We start from the raw sequence: 15,027 nt of genomic DNA, 5'->3' as shown, positions 1-15,027 counted from the left end.
AATAACTGTTAGATACATAAAAACAATCCACCTGATAACGGTGTAACTAGTAGTGAAGTACACATTAACATCAAAATTGTAATTACAAAAGTGTAATTTACATGTAATGACATGAGTGTGTGTGAAATAAGTTGTGTAAAATGTGTGTATATTTCTGCAGCACTTATGTTATATGATTTGGGCTGTGATTGTTTTTAAATAGACTACTAGAAATCAGTATATTTATTATTTTATTATTTTATAATAAGAACATATTTACAACATGTTTTGCTGTGTCTAACTGACACTAACTTATACACATGTGTAATAAAACCTGTCCAACTGTAATTAATCTGTAGCAATGTGTAATATGCCAGTAGTTACACTGTAATTACACGTATTATTAAGGAGTAATTACACAGTTATTAGAGACACATATTATAAAGTGCTACTGACCTATAAATGGAGAAAAAAAATAAGAACTCTGTATTAGACTCTAAACTAACAACATCACACCAGTAGTAATGTAACAAAGAAACATGCAATACCCACTGATAACAAACTGATAACAAAGTTTTCTGAGCTGATTGTATAATTATTACAAAGTTATAATTTTCTGTGTCCTGGGCGTGAATAATCACTTGGCTTCAAACTCCCCAAACTTGGCTTGGTAGTCACGGAACTCTAAAAGTTGACACTGAAAGTAACTGACAGCTTGAAGCTAATGCTGGTGACATAAGCCAAACTATATATAATTGCTGGGAAGCATGCACAGCAAACCTCATCTCAGATGGTGTGAGTGGGATCTGATACCTAAAAGATTCACACATTCACCTTCTTGAGAAATGAACATAGACACTCTGCTCTGAAGGAAAGAACGGTAAGAAAGTGTGTTATTCATTGAAAAGAAAAGTTGGAGAGTATGGAAAATGCAGATAAAAAAGAAAACTTGTAAAAACGTATATTTCTTTTATTTTCATCTGACTTTTATTTGACTGCAGAAGAGAGTATGTGGTCATCATCACATTTTTTATTTCAAAATTCTTCACACATTCTTTATTAGGCAGGTCTATTAGGCAGGTCAGCAATGCAGACAACGGTACCCTTTACCTGTATGATCTTCTTTCATAGCCATAGATTTTTGCATTAATTAAAGGGTACTCACACACCCCCACATCACGACAGACCCTGGGTTTTAGACTTGTTGCTGAGAACAGTCTGGATGGTTCTTTGCGTGTGTCTGTTGTGTGTCTGGCCAGCCTGACAACAGGCCATAAATAACAATGTAGTATTGAACAAACATATATATATTCCTTTAATATAACATTTTAAATTTAGGGTTAAGTGAAGAGTTACCTTTATTAGAGAATCATTTACATCCAATTAACCATTTAGTTGCATTTAATGGACATTTAGTTGAATGTTAGTTGAGTATCTAGGAAGCACCAACAATGGACTAACCAAGTAAGAATACATTGTATTATTTTGTTTTTAAAATCTATACGCTATAATCTATAAGCTTATCATTTTGAGTTGACATGAAATAAACACGGCATGAGGGTTAAATGTATAGAAATAAAAAAAAAATACATTGTAAATTGTTGAATTGAGTTAAATAATAACAAGTTAGAAATAAAAATAGTCTAGAAAAACAAACAAATTTTTACTTTGAGTTGAGTAGTTGAGCATTTTTAGTAGTTATTATAGATTTTATCAGAATAATACTGTATTTTACACTAAATTAATTTACTTTTTTGAGCTCAAGTATATATGATTAAGCACTTTTAACTCTGTATCTCTGTATCTGAAACACATCATAACACACAGTGAATGACCAGCTCATCAGCTCTGACTGAGGCCTGTAGATGAGAGCATGACTCTCATCTGGTTTGCCTATCTGGCTGTTTTGTGTCATCCAGCAGTTAATGATGATCCTCCCTCCCCTCCACTTATCCTCTCCTTTAGTGGAGATAAGATCCAAACACACACTTCAAAGGAAAAGATAATACACTCCATAAAATGAGCGCAGCGAGCTGGAGCAGAGAATACCTGCTGATTACTGATCTGCTGTTTACTTCCTCCTGCGGCCGCGGCCGGCTCCGCTATCCCGAACGGAAAATGCAGGCGTGACGCTAAAGAGAAACGCTAATGCTAGCTGACCTTTCCGAAAGGTCGTGTCTTGTCTTGTTCCGCGGCTGCGTCGTGTCCCCTCGGCTCCGGAACAGATGAACTCTTTGTTTACAATTCTCCAGACGAAGAACAAAGAGGAATAAGTGAAAGCTCTCAGCAGGTTTTAAACACCCTGCGGTTCATTAGCTTATTCAGCAGCTAGCGCTTACAATAAAATAAAATTCCTGAAATTTAAATATTTTAGTTAAAACACACATAGACAGTGTAATATGTGTGTTTTAACTAAAATATTTAAATTTCAGGAATTATAATATATTATGTATCATAAATTATTTGAGTAATATTGTAGACATTAAGTAATGGTAATTAGGTAATATTGTACGCAGAAATTAAGTAAATATTACTAACAGAAAGGATTGATTAAATAAAAAAAAAAAAACTGTGACCAAGAAGGACCAACCACATCCAACAGGATTAACTGTGGACGCTGTAAGAGGAAGCTGTCTGAAAGGGATGTTCGGGTGCTAACCCGAATTGTATCCAAAAAACATAAAACCACGGCTGCTCAAATCACAGCAGAATTCAGTGTGCACCTCAACTCTCCTGTTTCCACCAGAACTGTCTGTCGGGACAATAAATCATTGTGGTTTAAAACCAGGTGTTTCAGTTTCATTGTCCAACAGATGTAAATAGTGGAAATAAAGCCCATTTAGAACCACATCTGCATTTGTCTTTGTCTTGCCTGGCCCTTCTGACATTGAGAATGTTACTTTTAACATTCATCCCTGTATTAATTTATCTAGGAATGTTGTGTGAGAAACGTTTTAATAACATCATAATACAACGGTTCCTGGAGCATTATTTCTGAAACATTACAGGCTAAACTTCATGGATCCTTTTTTAAAACGTGGCAAACTGTTCTTATAATGTCCTCTGTTGGGGTACTGAGTCTCTCACTCCCTCTTCTTCCCTCGTTTTTTTTTCTTTCCCTCTTTCTCTTTCTCCCCTGCTTTCACTCCGTCTTCCGCCGCCTCCTTTTTTCCACTAACAGCCGTCGCAAAACTGAGGCTGGTATGTAGCTGCTAATTTATCCTCTCAATGTATGATATCCTGTCATCTCCTCATTTGTCTCTGAGTGTTTCTAATCTGAGATAATCCCGGTCAAATCCTTTGATTGTGTGTTTGGACGCGATCCATCTCTAAAGAAGCGATTTAATGGGCTCCATGGCACTCTGTGTTCAGTCATTTATCTGGCGGAATGACTGCGGATGCTTGTTTTAATAAGAGTGCTCTTCATGAAAAGTAGGGAGACCATTTAATTAGCCAAAGTGAAGAACTTACTTAACTCTTGATCAAGCATATTCCAGGAGATATGAGGAATTTTCCACAGACTCTCTCTCTCTCTTTTTCTCTGTCTCTCTTTCTCTCTTTTTCTCTCTCTCTCTCTTTCTCTCTCTCTCTCTCTCTCTCCTTCTTTGGAAGAGTTTGCTTGCTATCTTTACTCTAATGAGGTGCACCCCCTGCCAGTCGCAGCACTCCGATTTTAAAAGCTTCAGAAACTCTGACAGGCCGCTCTTACATCATGGCTGATTATATAAGGGGAGTGGTTTGAGAGCTGCTGGTGCTGTTTTTTTTTTTCTTTTTCTTTTTTTTGTTTTTTTGTAACATTGCAAAGCTGCAGACATTCCACAGATGACACGGTGGACTGACGCTCTCTCCATTTTCCATTTTTGTCTGTCATGTCTGTCGATTGATCTCTACGTTACATCTTTAGAGCGTGATGGCAAAATTGAGGAGAGAAGCCATCACTCTGTCCAGATGAGAAAATGCTAGAAAGTGCCGATGATGAAGCTCTAATCTCCCGTCATCTGTTAAACACAGTCCAAAGAGGAACAGTCCAAAAAATGTAATAAGATCTTCTCCATGATGAATTTTAGTTGTGTTAGCTTTTCCAGAATCTGCAGAACAAATACATTTAAAAGACACACCTAATACTAATAATAAAGGTCACAAGAGCACCATCTGCTCGTGTGATGATCTCGAGAGCCATATGACACATATGACAGTCAGTCACCCCTAGAAGTGATATGAGGGACATTACCAGCTCAGCAATATATACAAGATGCCCTGTGGCCACATGTCTCGCCTCTCTTGGTAAAGCTTCCAGCTGGCAATTTACTGGCATATATAGCATCATGAATGCAGCATTCAGCTACTTCAAGTTGCACCCATTTCTGACACCAAGCTTGTTTAGTCCCTGTACACACCAAAACTGGAGAGTTGAAATTCCAGAGATAACAGTTGAGAGTTGATTTTCATTCTCAATGTTAATAATAACTCATTGGGATTTTAATGGTGATCAGCGTTGGAGCTATTTGAGTTGAGTATTTCAGTATTACTTGAAAAAAAAAACATACTGCCCAACTACATCGAAAAAAAATACAAAAATAAAATCTCTAGCCACTTCTTTACCTCTTTGATTGGAGACAACGAGACATCAGCACCATCCTGTTGTACAATTACAGACTAAAACCAGGCAAACTTAATAATCTACTCAATACATTTAAAAAACAACAGTGTACACTCACATTGTTTGGGAAGATTTCACCTGAGCAATCTAAACTGAACAACTCAGACACCCAAAAACATTTTAATAATATAGTAATAATGCACATAAAGTCTGCAGTCTTACCCAACAGTATACCGTCCCTCAAATATTCAGTTATATCTATAAAATTATTCTTTGCCTGCCCATAGTATTGTAGGCTATAAGAGCAAGTTCATCAAACCATCACTGATTGAAGATACTTCACACTAAACCTCAAGCAGCTTGCACTGTTTGTCTCTCCACTCTTCCTCCAGACTCTGATCCCTTGATTTACAAATTAAAAGCAAAATTGATAATCAGAGTTGGTTTGTAGAGTCATGTCATCTGCTGGTGTTGATTCACTGTATCGAGTCCACAGTCCACATTTTTTTTCCAGAAAATCTTACAGCACTTCATAATTTTATGGAGATGCAGATTTCATTGTCCAGCAGGACTTGGCACACTGCCCACACTGCCAAAAGATCCAAATGGTCTTATATACAGTAATATTCTAATTTTCTGAGACAATGATTTTTGGGTTTTCATTGGCTGTAAGCCGTAATAATCATCAACAATAAAAGAAATAAACACTTAACATAAATCACTCTGTGTGTAATACATCTATATAATATATGAGTTGCACATTTTGAATTAAATTACTGAAAAAAATGAGAATAAAATAACTTTTCAATGATATTATTTTTTTGAGATGCACTAGTATTTATTAGGTGACCTCTTGCATAATTACTTGAAGTTTTTACTGTTTAACACTTCATCCTGCACTATGCAATATTGTATGTGCAGTTTGGGGAGGGACTAAATTCTCACAGAGTTGGACTAAAATGCATGTTCAGTCAGACAGACTATGGACACAAAGAGAAGAGAATACACACAGAGGGGGTGTGGCTTCTCTCTCTCTGTTTAGGTCCCTTTTACCACAGTACTGTACATCTTTACATATAAATCAGTGGTTATAGTTCAATATTAACCATTTTTTTAGACCCTGTGTCAATTACAATGGACATCATTTGGTTTCTTTTTTCAATTGTGTTGTTGCCCACAACACTAATTGAGACCTGTTGTCCATTAGAATAGGTCATAAAGCAGCCAAAGAAACAGTAACTTAGCCCCACCCACTGCACTGTATAAAAAAAACACAGCAACTCAGACATTAGGCCATGTCAGCACTACAGAACAAATAAGGCAAAGTAATACAAGCTTTTACCAATTCTTTGTAATTTAGAACACTTTTTATCATGTTTAAGAATAAAAACGTTTTGGTTAATTAGATTTATTTTAATATAGATTTAACTGTATATTAGAATTGGAGTGTCTTATTTTGTGTGCATTACAGACAGAAAACACCATTCTTATATTTTCCATCACTTGAACATAATTCAGGTCTGAAAGGGTTAACGTTTAAGATATCAGATTTAGCTTCTTCAAATAGTATTTATTGGCTATTTTCTGTGTCATATTTTCCCTTTTCCAAAATACCATTAATCTGAGAAATACATGAAATTACTATTCAATTATACAAATCACATTTCATTTTATAAAATTAATTATAGGAGATAATTCTGTTTATTTTAACAGATAAATGTTTCTGCAGGCCGTACTGTACACAGTGTGATTTCCAGAGTGAAAGCTTATTGCACTGTTGCCTCTGTCCACATCGCAGTGCTCATCCTACACCTGTCCACCTAAATCAAATTTCAGCTCATGTTTTGGGAGATGCAATCTGCCACATAACCTTGAAATTGGACGAGAGGCGCCATCACTCAAAACGTAATGTTTATCAAGAGGCCCCCGCCGCGCACCACCCTCAAATAGTTTTTGATTTCCGTGAGCCAAATTTCTAAGATTTATGTTTTTTTGGCCATACTGTACAGAGCAATAAAGAGGCGAGAAATCAAAATCACTCATCCTTTCAATTGAACGACAAAATAGGGAAAGAATACATCCATACATTTCACACTTCCACTCAACAACACTGCTACTCAAACTGTCTTCATTCAAGTCTGCTCCCTTACTGCTATAGTGATCACTACTGTATTTAACCTTGGGATTCTTTCATGCACAAAATGTAAAAATGGCACGTTCAACCCAAAACAAATGACAATATATGGTACGATGCTGATTAACTGTATTATTCGAATTAAATAAAGGCTTTTTTATTAAGAGACCACTTCAGTTTCTGAATCAGTTTTTCTGATTTTGCTATTTATAGGTTTTTGTTAGAGTAAAATGAACATTGTTGTTTTATTCTATAAACTACAGACAACATTTCTCCCAAATTCCAAATAAAAATATTGTTATTTTGAGCATTTATTTGCGAAATTTGAGAAATGACCGAAATAATAATAATGAAAAAAAAGATCATGGCATCATGTTCTCCTCCACCAGTCTTGCACACTGCTTTTAGATAAGTTTTCAAGCAGTTCAGTTTGGTTCGAAGGCTTGTGATCATCCATCTTCCTCTTGGTTATATTCCAAAGGTTTTTAATTTGGTACAATAAAAAAACGCATCACATTTAAGTGGTCTCTTACTCTTTTCCCAGAGCTGTATGCGTCTCAAATGAAATAATAAGAAGCAATGTATTTTTATCAGGTTCAGATGTAGTCAAAGTTATATTAATGTTACATTCAGGGCATTAGATTGTTCCTATTGCATACTATATGCTAAAAGTGTGAGAGAGAAATATGAAAGACAGGGAGAAAAGAAAGAAAATATAGCAAGGTATATTGAATTTGCTAATGTTTTGTATATTAGCTTTTACAGAAAATTTGCAATTGTGATTTATCAATTTGTTTAATAGATGAACAAAGCTAAGAACCCAGAAGGATTACAAGACAAATGCTAAGCTGGCTAATTTTCTCCTAAACAGTTTAGCACTAAGCTATGTTTCTGATAAATTGGGCTGTGAGTTATCAGTATTGGTAAATTAGTAACTTAAACTACGGAATGCATGTTTTTAGTGCTGTGTTTTCTTCAGGATAACAGAGTTAACTTTGGCTATTATGTATTACAATTACGAGGCAGACAACTCTTTCTCGGGTTTCGTAACTGGATTAAAATATAAAATATCTATTATATTCAACCTGTTGCCATTTACTTCATAATTGTCCTTAAAACTAAAACCATATAGAAACACAAAAAGCAGCAGTAGGGCACATGTGGGTGGAATTTACATGGAGAAAGCCAGACATATCTGATGCTAAGGCTAAGTTAGCTTAGGCTAATCTGAGGTACAGTAATAAGAGTGTGGACCTCTTGCTGCTGCTGTTGTTGGAAAAATAATGAATTATACAAGGTAACAGTTTTAAAATCATACAGAAAAATGCTCTGTAATTCATAGAGAACCCAGATAACTAACATTATTTCTAATCTAAGGATCTAAAAATATGATTAAAGAAATGAAGCAGCTGTTTACTGTCAGCCAATGAGCTCCTAGAGGCCTAACATTCACTCACATATGCCCACCAATCATCTACAGTACAATATGTACCATGTACCACTAATGCACTAATGCACTAATGCCATTATCTTTACATTACTTTTACTTTTATACTTTAATTAGTTTTGAAAGCAGTACTTTTACACTTTTACTTAGTAAAAGTAAAAAGCTTGAGTTTTTTTTTAGTACTAAATGATGCTGATGATGATGACTATGGCGATGATATAATGATAATACTAAGCCACATTTGTCGAGTTACAGCAGAAAACTGGCCCAGACATGCAAGATGGCAGAATTCTCTACACTTGTGGTTGCTGATGTCACTTCCTGTAAAAAGCCAGCCCTCCAAAAACAAGAGGAATTCCGATTGGCTCACGTTTTGCCTGTTTCCTAAGTAAACAATAACAGTGCGGCAGGGTCCGGGCCCTGTGTGTATGTATGCATGTCCGTCTGTCTGTCTGCGTGTCTGTCTCGCTGTCTGTCTGCGTGTTGCACAGTCGAGCTGCGCTGGAGAAACAGATGTTAAAGAGTAGAAACAACATCCTGTGTGTGTGTGTGTGTGTGTGTGTGTGTGTGAGTGTGTGTGTGTGCTGATGTGTGGGAACTGCTCCACAGAGCCTCAGCCTGAAGCAGAGACGGGATATTCGGGACAGGAAGTGGGAAAGTGAAAGCGACTGAGGCATTTAAAAGTTTCTGAGAGGAGTTTTACACATAGACAACAACAAAAACAGCGGCTCATCTCGGAACGATGGACAGCGGCTATGAGATCCTCTCCAACAGTGGATATGCAGATACATGCAAAATCACCATGACAGGTATGTTATCACGGGCAGCTTCACGGTTCACTGCTTTATATTCCTTTGTTTTTTTATGTGTATGCATATTAAATTATTTATCTGAATTAATGACTGAAATGACAGCTGAGCTCTCTAGTAGAAAGCATATTGTTAAACCTCATTTAACCCTTATATCATTTGTTTATGACCAACTACTTGTTTAAACACTAATTATTTAACACATTTCAACTCTTTTCAACGATCATATAGAACACTTTTTTGTAGTTTTATAGTAATTAGAGACTGTAGTCCTGTAAATCTGTTTCTCTACATACTTTAATACTATCCTCATTTCACCCTTTTATTCAATATTCCACCACAGAGCAGCTATTATTATTATTATTATTATTTGGGTGGGTGATTATCATGGTGGTGGTGTATGAGGTGTTAGTGTGTGTTGAGTTGGTACCGTAAATAAATCAGATACAGCAGTGCTGCTGGAGTTTTTAAACATCACTGCTGTCACTGCTGGACTAAAAACACTGATAGTCCACCAACAGTGTCCTGTAGACAGTTCTTTCTAACTAACTGCAGATTTAGGGCCCAATCTTACATCCTGCACAAATACAAAGAAGTGTCGCAATGCTCATTACTATCTTACACCCTGCCAACAGTGTATTTTCACGCCTTGAGCTGTTTAAATAGCAGAGACTTCTATAAATATATCAACGCTGATGGGCGTGGTGGTTTGGAACTGACGTGTGTTCAAATTTCTGGCGAATTGCTATCTTGGCACCGGGAAACACACGTGCACCACTGACTAATTTAAACCCTGACAACAGTCACCTGTCAGATGTTCATTGCTATCTTGGCAGTGGGAAACACATGCGCACCACTGACTGATTTAAACCCTGACAACAGTCACCTGTCAGATGTTCATTGCTGTCTTGGAAGCAGGAAACACATGTGCAGCACTGACTAATTTAAACCCTGACAACAGTCACTTGTCAGATGTTCATTGCTATCTTGGCAGTGGGAAACACATGCGCACCACTGACTGATTTAATCCCTTACAACAGTCTCCTGTAAGATGTGCATTGCTATCTTGGCAGCGGGAAACACATGTGCACCACTGACTGATTAAACTCTGACAACCGTCACCTGTCAGATGTTTATTGCTATCTTGTCAACGCAGGTATGCATGCACTTTCAGCACATGTACACCCCTGCTCGTTACACACACATAAGAACACACCGTAGTGCACCAGCCCAACTTTTACACCAACAATAAAGAGAAAACAAAATAAATGAATTAACATTGCTGTTCACATAAATGACCTTCTTGCGTACCTTCACAGCGTGAACAAGCAGGTCAGTTTAATCTGCTGAGAAGCGCAGAAGCGTTGCGCCATTAAGATACCAATCTGCCAAAGTCAGAGCTCAGAGCTCTTAAAGAGAATGGCAAGTGACAAAATGATTGGTTTATTTCACTTTAGGCCTAAAACACACCCATGATTGTTTAAAATAATTAGTTCATGGCATTTGTGCATTTCAAGCTCTGCAAGGCATACTTTTCCCATGGTTACGATAGCAAAGACACACTGACTCAACCCTAAATCAAGGAGTAGCTAGAGGTAGAAGTGTCTTATAATATTTAAGAGAATTTGACGTGAAAACTGTGTTTAAAAACTCAAGCAGCACTGCTGCATCTGATTCACTCACTGTACCAGCACAACACACACTAACACCTCATACACCACCACCATGCTAATCAGTGCTAATCACTGCAGTGCTGAGAATAAATGACCCATCACCCAAGCCTTTGAGAATGATATGAGAAAATAAGGTTTTTGGGGGAAACCAGAGATCAAATCATTATATAAAGTATATATTAGACTGTAACTAATGTACAGTTTATCACAGTGTTAAATTCTGTTAGTGTTAAAGCATTTTGTCTGGGTTGTTGTGAGCCATCCATTCACAAGCTTGCAGTGGAGGTGTGGCTATTTTTCACACACACTCTAATCACTGGGATAATGGGTGAATAATGGACTGGTTCTGCACACGCATCACATTCCTGTACTTTCACAGCACAGAGCACAGCAGCTCTAAAAACAGCATATGTCACACGTGACATTCCTCTCATCTACACTATATGGACAAAAGTGATGGGACAGCTGCTTATACTTGGTTTTGTTTTATTTTAACAGTTTATTTTAATGAGCACATTTATGATCCTTTTGAAATCTTGTCGTTAATCTATTGCTTAATAAAGCCTGAGTTAGACATGTATTAATGATGTATTCACTATGTATTACACTTTTTTCAGTGGATTTGTTTTTAGTAAATAATTTTAAATATTCTATAGTAGCTACTATGTTAGAAGTAAAGACAAAGACCCAGTAAATATTTACAGTTATGTATGTCACTACTGTAATATATATATATATATATATATATATATATATATATATATATATATATATATATATATATATATATATATATATATATATAGTATTAAAATAGTGATGTAGATTGAGTTATTAAATATTATATCCAATTGAGAAGATGTAGAATCCTGGTTTATCAAATCAAATCAAATCAAATTAAATTTATTTGTATAGATACAAAAATGATTAGTGATTTCTAACACATAATTCCCCCATGTTTGTACTAATAAAGGCCACACAAAAATAAAGCTTAATGAAAGCTTAACAATGTATGAACTCAATTAAGTATAATTCAGGCATTAATAAGCCGTTTATGTTAACCTAAAACATTTCACTCACCCAGCGTATGGCACGTTCTGATGCTAATCGCTATCTTACACCCTGCCAACAGTCTATTTTTTAATGCCTTTTAATCTGCCTTGTTTAGATATATCTATGCTGATGGGTGTGGTGGTCTGAAAATGAGGTGTATACAGTTAAATTCATGGTCTATTGCTATCTTGGCAATGGAAAACACAGGTGCGACACTAACTACTGAAGCGGGACAATCGACAATCGGGACAATCAACGGTCAGATGTTCATTGTTATCTTTGCAACACAGGCACAGTGTGCATTGTAATACACCAGCAATAAACAGAATAAAGATTAAAATAACATTGTTGTTCCCATAAATGACCTGTTTGTGCACCTTCACAGTAAGAAAATGCAGGCCAGTATGTCAGAATATGCATTTTATATCATTTTATTTATTTATTAAAAGTGAGAAACTTTCATATTTTCCCTCAAAACTTGGTGTGAATGCAGCTTTCAGCATCAGCTGCGTCAAACATTACCGTATATTTAAATTGTTCTCATTAACAGAAGCTCATATAGCTCAGAACATCAGCTCTGGAAGTGAGAAATGAAATAAAAATGAATTTCAGTGTGAATATAATTAATGAATATTGATCGAAGCTATAAGCTTAGCATAATTGCATTTGCCTATATCTGGGCCTACTTTCACATAGCCACTGAAAACATATCAATTGCAAATCAAATCAATTCTGTAATTATTATCATGGCTGCTAAACATAGTAATGAAAGTAATAATTAAGAGAAACATCCAAGGCAGACGGAGACGCGTATAAGGGGGGAAATAATTGCCTATGCATTCATGAGCTTCATCCTGATAGATTGGATTTCTTGTTCGCTGCTGTTCTCAGAGTCTCTATTATGCTCTCGTAATCAAAGATTAGAGCGAATGCTGTTCTTTCACTGTTAAGTAGACAGGATGTTACTAATCGTACGGGATGGGAACCGTTATCTCCCTCATATTACCACTCAAACATGTCCAATCCAGGCCTGCAGCATCCCCTGAACTGTTTCTGCTAACACTTTATTTAAAGGGGACCTACATAGGTATAACAATTATCAGTTCAATTTTCTGATTGTTCAAGATTAAATAAAAAAAATAAAATTGGGTGTAAAACGTATTTAGTTTATTATAGTAAAGAAGAAATGGGTCAAATTTCCATCACATTTTCCAGTTTTCTATTGATTTTTATTTTTGTACCTTTCATTTCATGAAAAAAAAATCTTACTTTATATTTAGTTATTTTTTATTTTATTTAATTTTCAATTTAAAATTGCATCCATTTTTGTAACAAAAACATGATGGTATAGTTTAACCTACTTTTTTACAAGATGCAAAAATGTAAAAAACAAACAAACAAACAAACAAACAAACAAAAAAGGAAATATAGATTAAAAAAAGTAGAATTATAGAATTATTTCTATAAAAATTGATGAAAACTAAAAGAAAAAACAGCAATTATTATAATGCACATTTACTGAAGGAGACCCCACCCACATATCCCACAGGTCAGTGCAGCATTCTTTAGCTTCCTTGGGACACAGCAATATTTCCTGTTACACGGCTTAAAAAAAAATAACTTAAAAATAACTTAAAAAAACTTAAAAAAAATAACAATATAGAGTATAGATGCAGTGAATTTCTATTACCCACTCTGAGAAAAAATAAAACAAATACTGTATATAACTGACACTGAGGTGTTTAAAAACACCAGCAGCACTGCTGTGTTTGATCCACTCTTACCACCACAACACTCACTAACACCTCATACACCACCACCATTCTAATCACTGCTAAACCCAATTATTAATATCTGCTCTTTGGTGGTTTTCTCTTCTATGGGGTCCTGAGTATTGAAAAACAGGATGAAAGGAGGATAATAATAGTAAAGTATTTACTACAGACTACAGACTGTAATTATAATTATGACAGACCAACAAAGTGCTCCTATATGCTGAGTAGAAACAAGGAAAAAAATTACTTTATGCGTTTTCTGTGTCTATCATGGCAGTATGGCCTGCAAACAAGTATTAGACTGCTCGAAACTGACCTTTTTAACTGGTAACTATTCATTAGAAACTCTAAAACTCGTTTTTAAAGAGCAGAGTGTCCTCAAGCTCTTGACCGAGGAGCATTTCCTGTTCTCAGATCTGAAAATATCTAATTGAAAGTTCACTCTGCCTCTGAAAGCCTCAGATCTTTCCAATTGACCCGATCCTTGGCGTCCGGATGCCTATTGTACTCGGTACAATCTCGCTTCATTACAGTACAGCTCTGAAAATGGAAACAAATTAACAAAATTGGCCCTGCGCTCAGGCCACGCGCCAAGTACGCTTAAAGTGAATTTATGCCTCCCTTGCAAATTGAAAGAGCACTAATGTTTGCTAATGGATCGACCCCCGGAGTCTTTCGCCATGGTGTGAACAAACTGAATCAAAGCGCCTCGCTCTGCTGCCACAGATAAGCGGGCACGGCGGAGGCTGGCGTGGAAAAACAGCCGACACGCCACTTTAAAGGTGGAACAGGACTTTCTCTTTTCTCTCCCGGCCTCCGCCAGATGTTCCCAACAAGGGACGTTTCTGACAGAGATGCCACGTTCTAAGAGACAAGATAGATGAGGCCATATGGCACAGGCCCAAACCCCGTACTCGGATACTGCTGTCGGCCATGACGCTCTCTCTTCCTCCTTTCTCCGCCTCTTTTTTCCTGCCGCCTGTTTTTTGCCTCCTGTTTTGGCCAGATGGCTGTCACACAGGTCATCCCTCACCCGGCTCGGCCTAATTCACCATTATTCTTCCTCTAATGGGATCATTAACAACATCACTGATAATTGAATTTAAAGTCCTCCCTGATCGGCTGCTTGTTTGGGAGCTTTAGTGGTGAATCGGCCACTTCCCCATTCCAGTCTGCACACGCATCACGTTCCTGTACTTTCACAGCACAGAGCAGAGCAGCTCTAAAAACAGCATTCCAGATTCCAGATTCCAGTCCCGGCTCTTAGAGACTTTACTCCACTGTTTCTTCTTGTAACGCCGGTTCTCAGCAGTGACGTCAGCAAAGCCTGTAATGCTGCTATAGTTGCTAAACTACGGTTAGTCCCTTATTGCCTACTCTTTGGGTGAACTCTGTTTCAGAGATCTTCAGAAAAGCCATCAACAGTGTACCATGCAGCTGTATTTGCTTTATATGCTATCGTAACTGCAAGAAAAGTATGACTTGTGCTGCTTAAAACTAGCAAACGCACGTGTGCTTTAAGAGACAGATGTGCTCTGACTTTGGCAGATTACTACT

At 36.7% G+C, this 15,027-nt stretch overlaps 1 protein-coding gene across 1 annotated transcript in view; it reads left to right on the top strand.

The window, feature by feature from the left end:
- Positions 1-8,570: 8,570 nt before the first annotated feature.
- Positions 8,571-15,027, top strand: part of LOC103025947 (uncharacterized) — a 204,094-nt gene continuing 197,637 nt past the window's right edge. The window contains exon 1 of the mRNA XM_022675438.2: positions 8,571-8,969. Within this exon, the coding sequence (XP_022531159.1) occupies positions 8,903-8,969 (67 nt within the window). The 5' untranslated portion in view covers positions 8,571-8,902. The remainder of the gene's footprint in view (positions 8,970-15,027) is intronic.

The sequence above is a fragment of the Astyanax mexicanus genome, chromosome 5, assembly GCF_023375975.1.
Source record: "Astyanax mexicanus isolate ESR-SI-001 chromosome 5, AstMex3_surface, whole genome shotgun sequence".
Taxonomy (NCBI): domain Eukaryota; kingdom Metazoa; phylum Chordata; class Actinopteri; order Characiformes; family Acestrorhamphidae; genus Astyanax; species Astyanax mexicanus.
The sequence above is the reverse complement of the archived record's forward strand: the minus strand, read 5'-3'. Positions and strand labels throughout refer to the sequence as shown.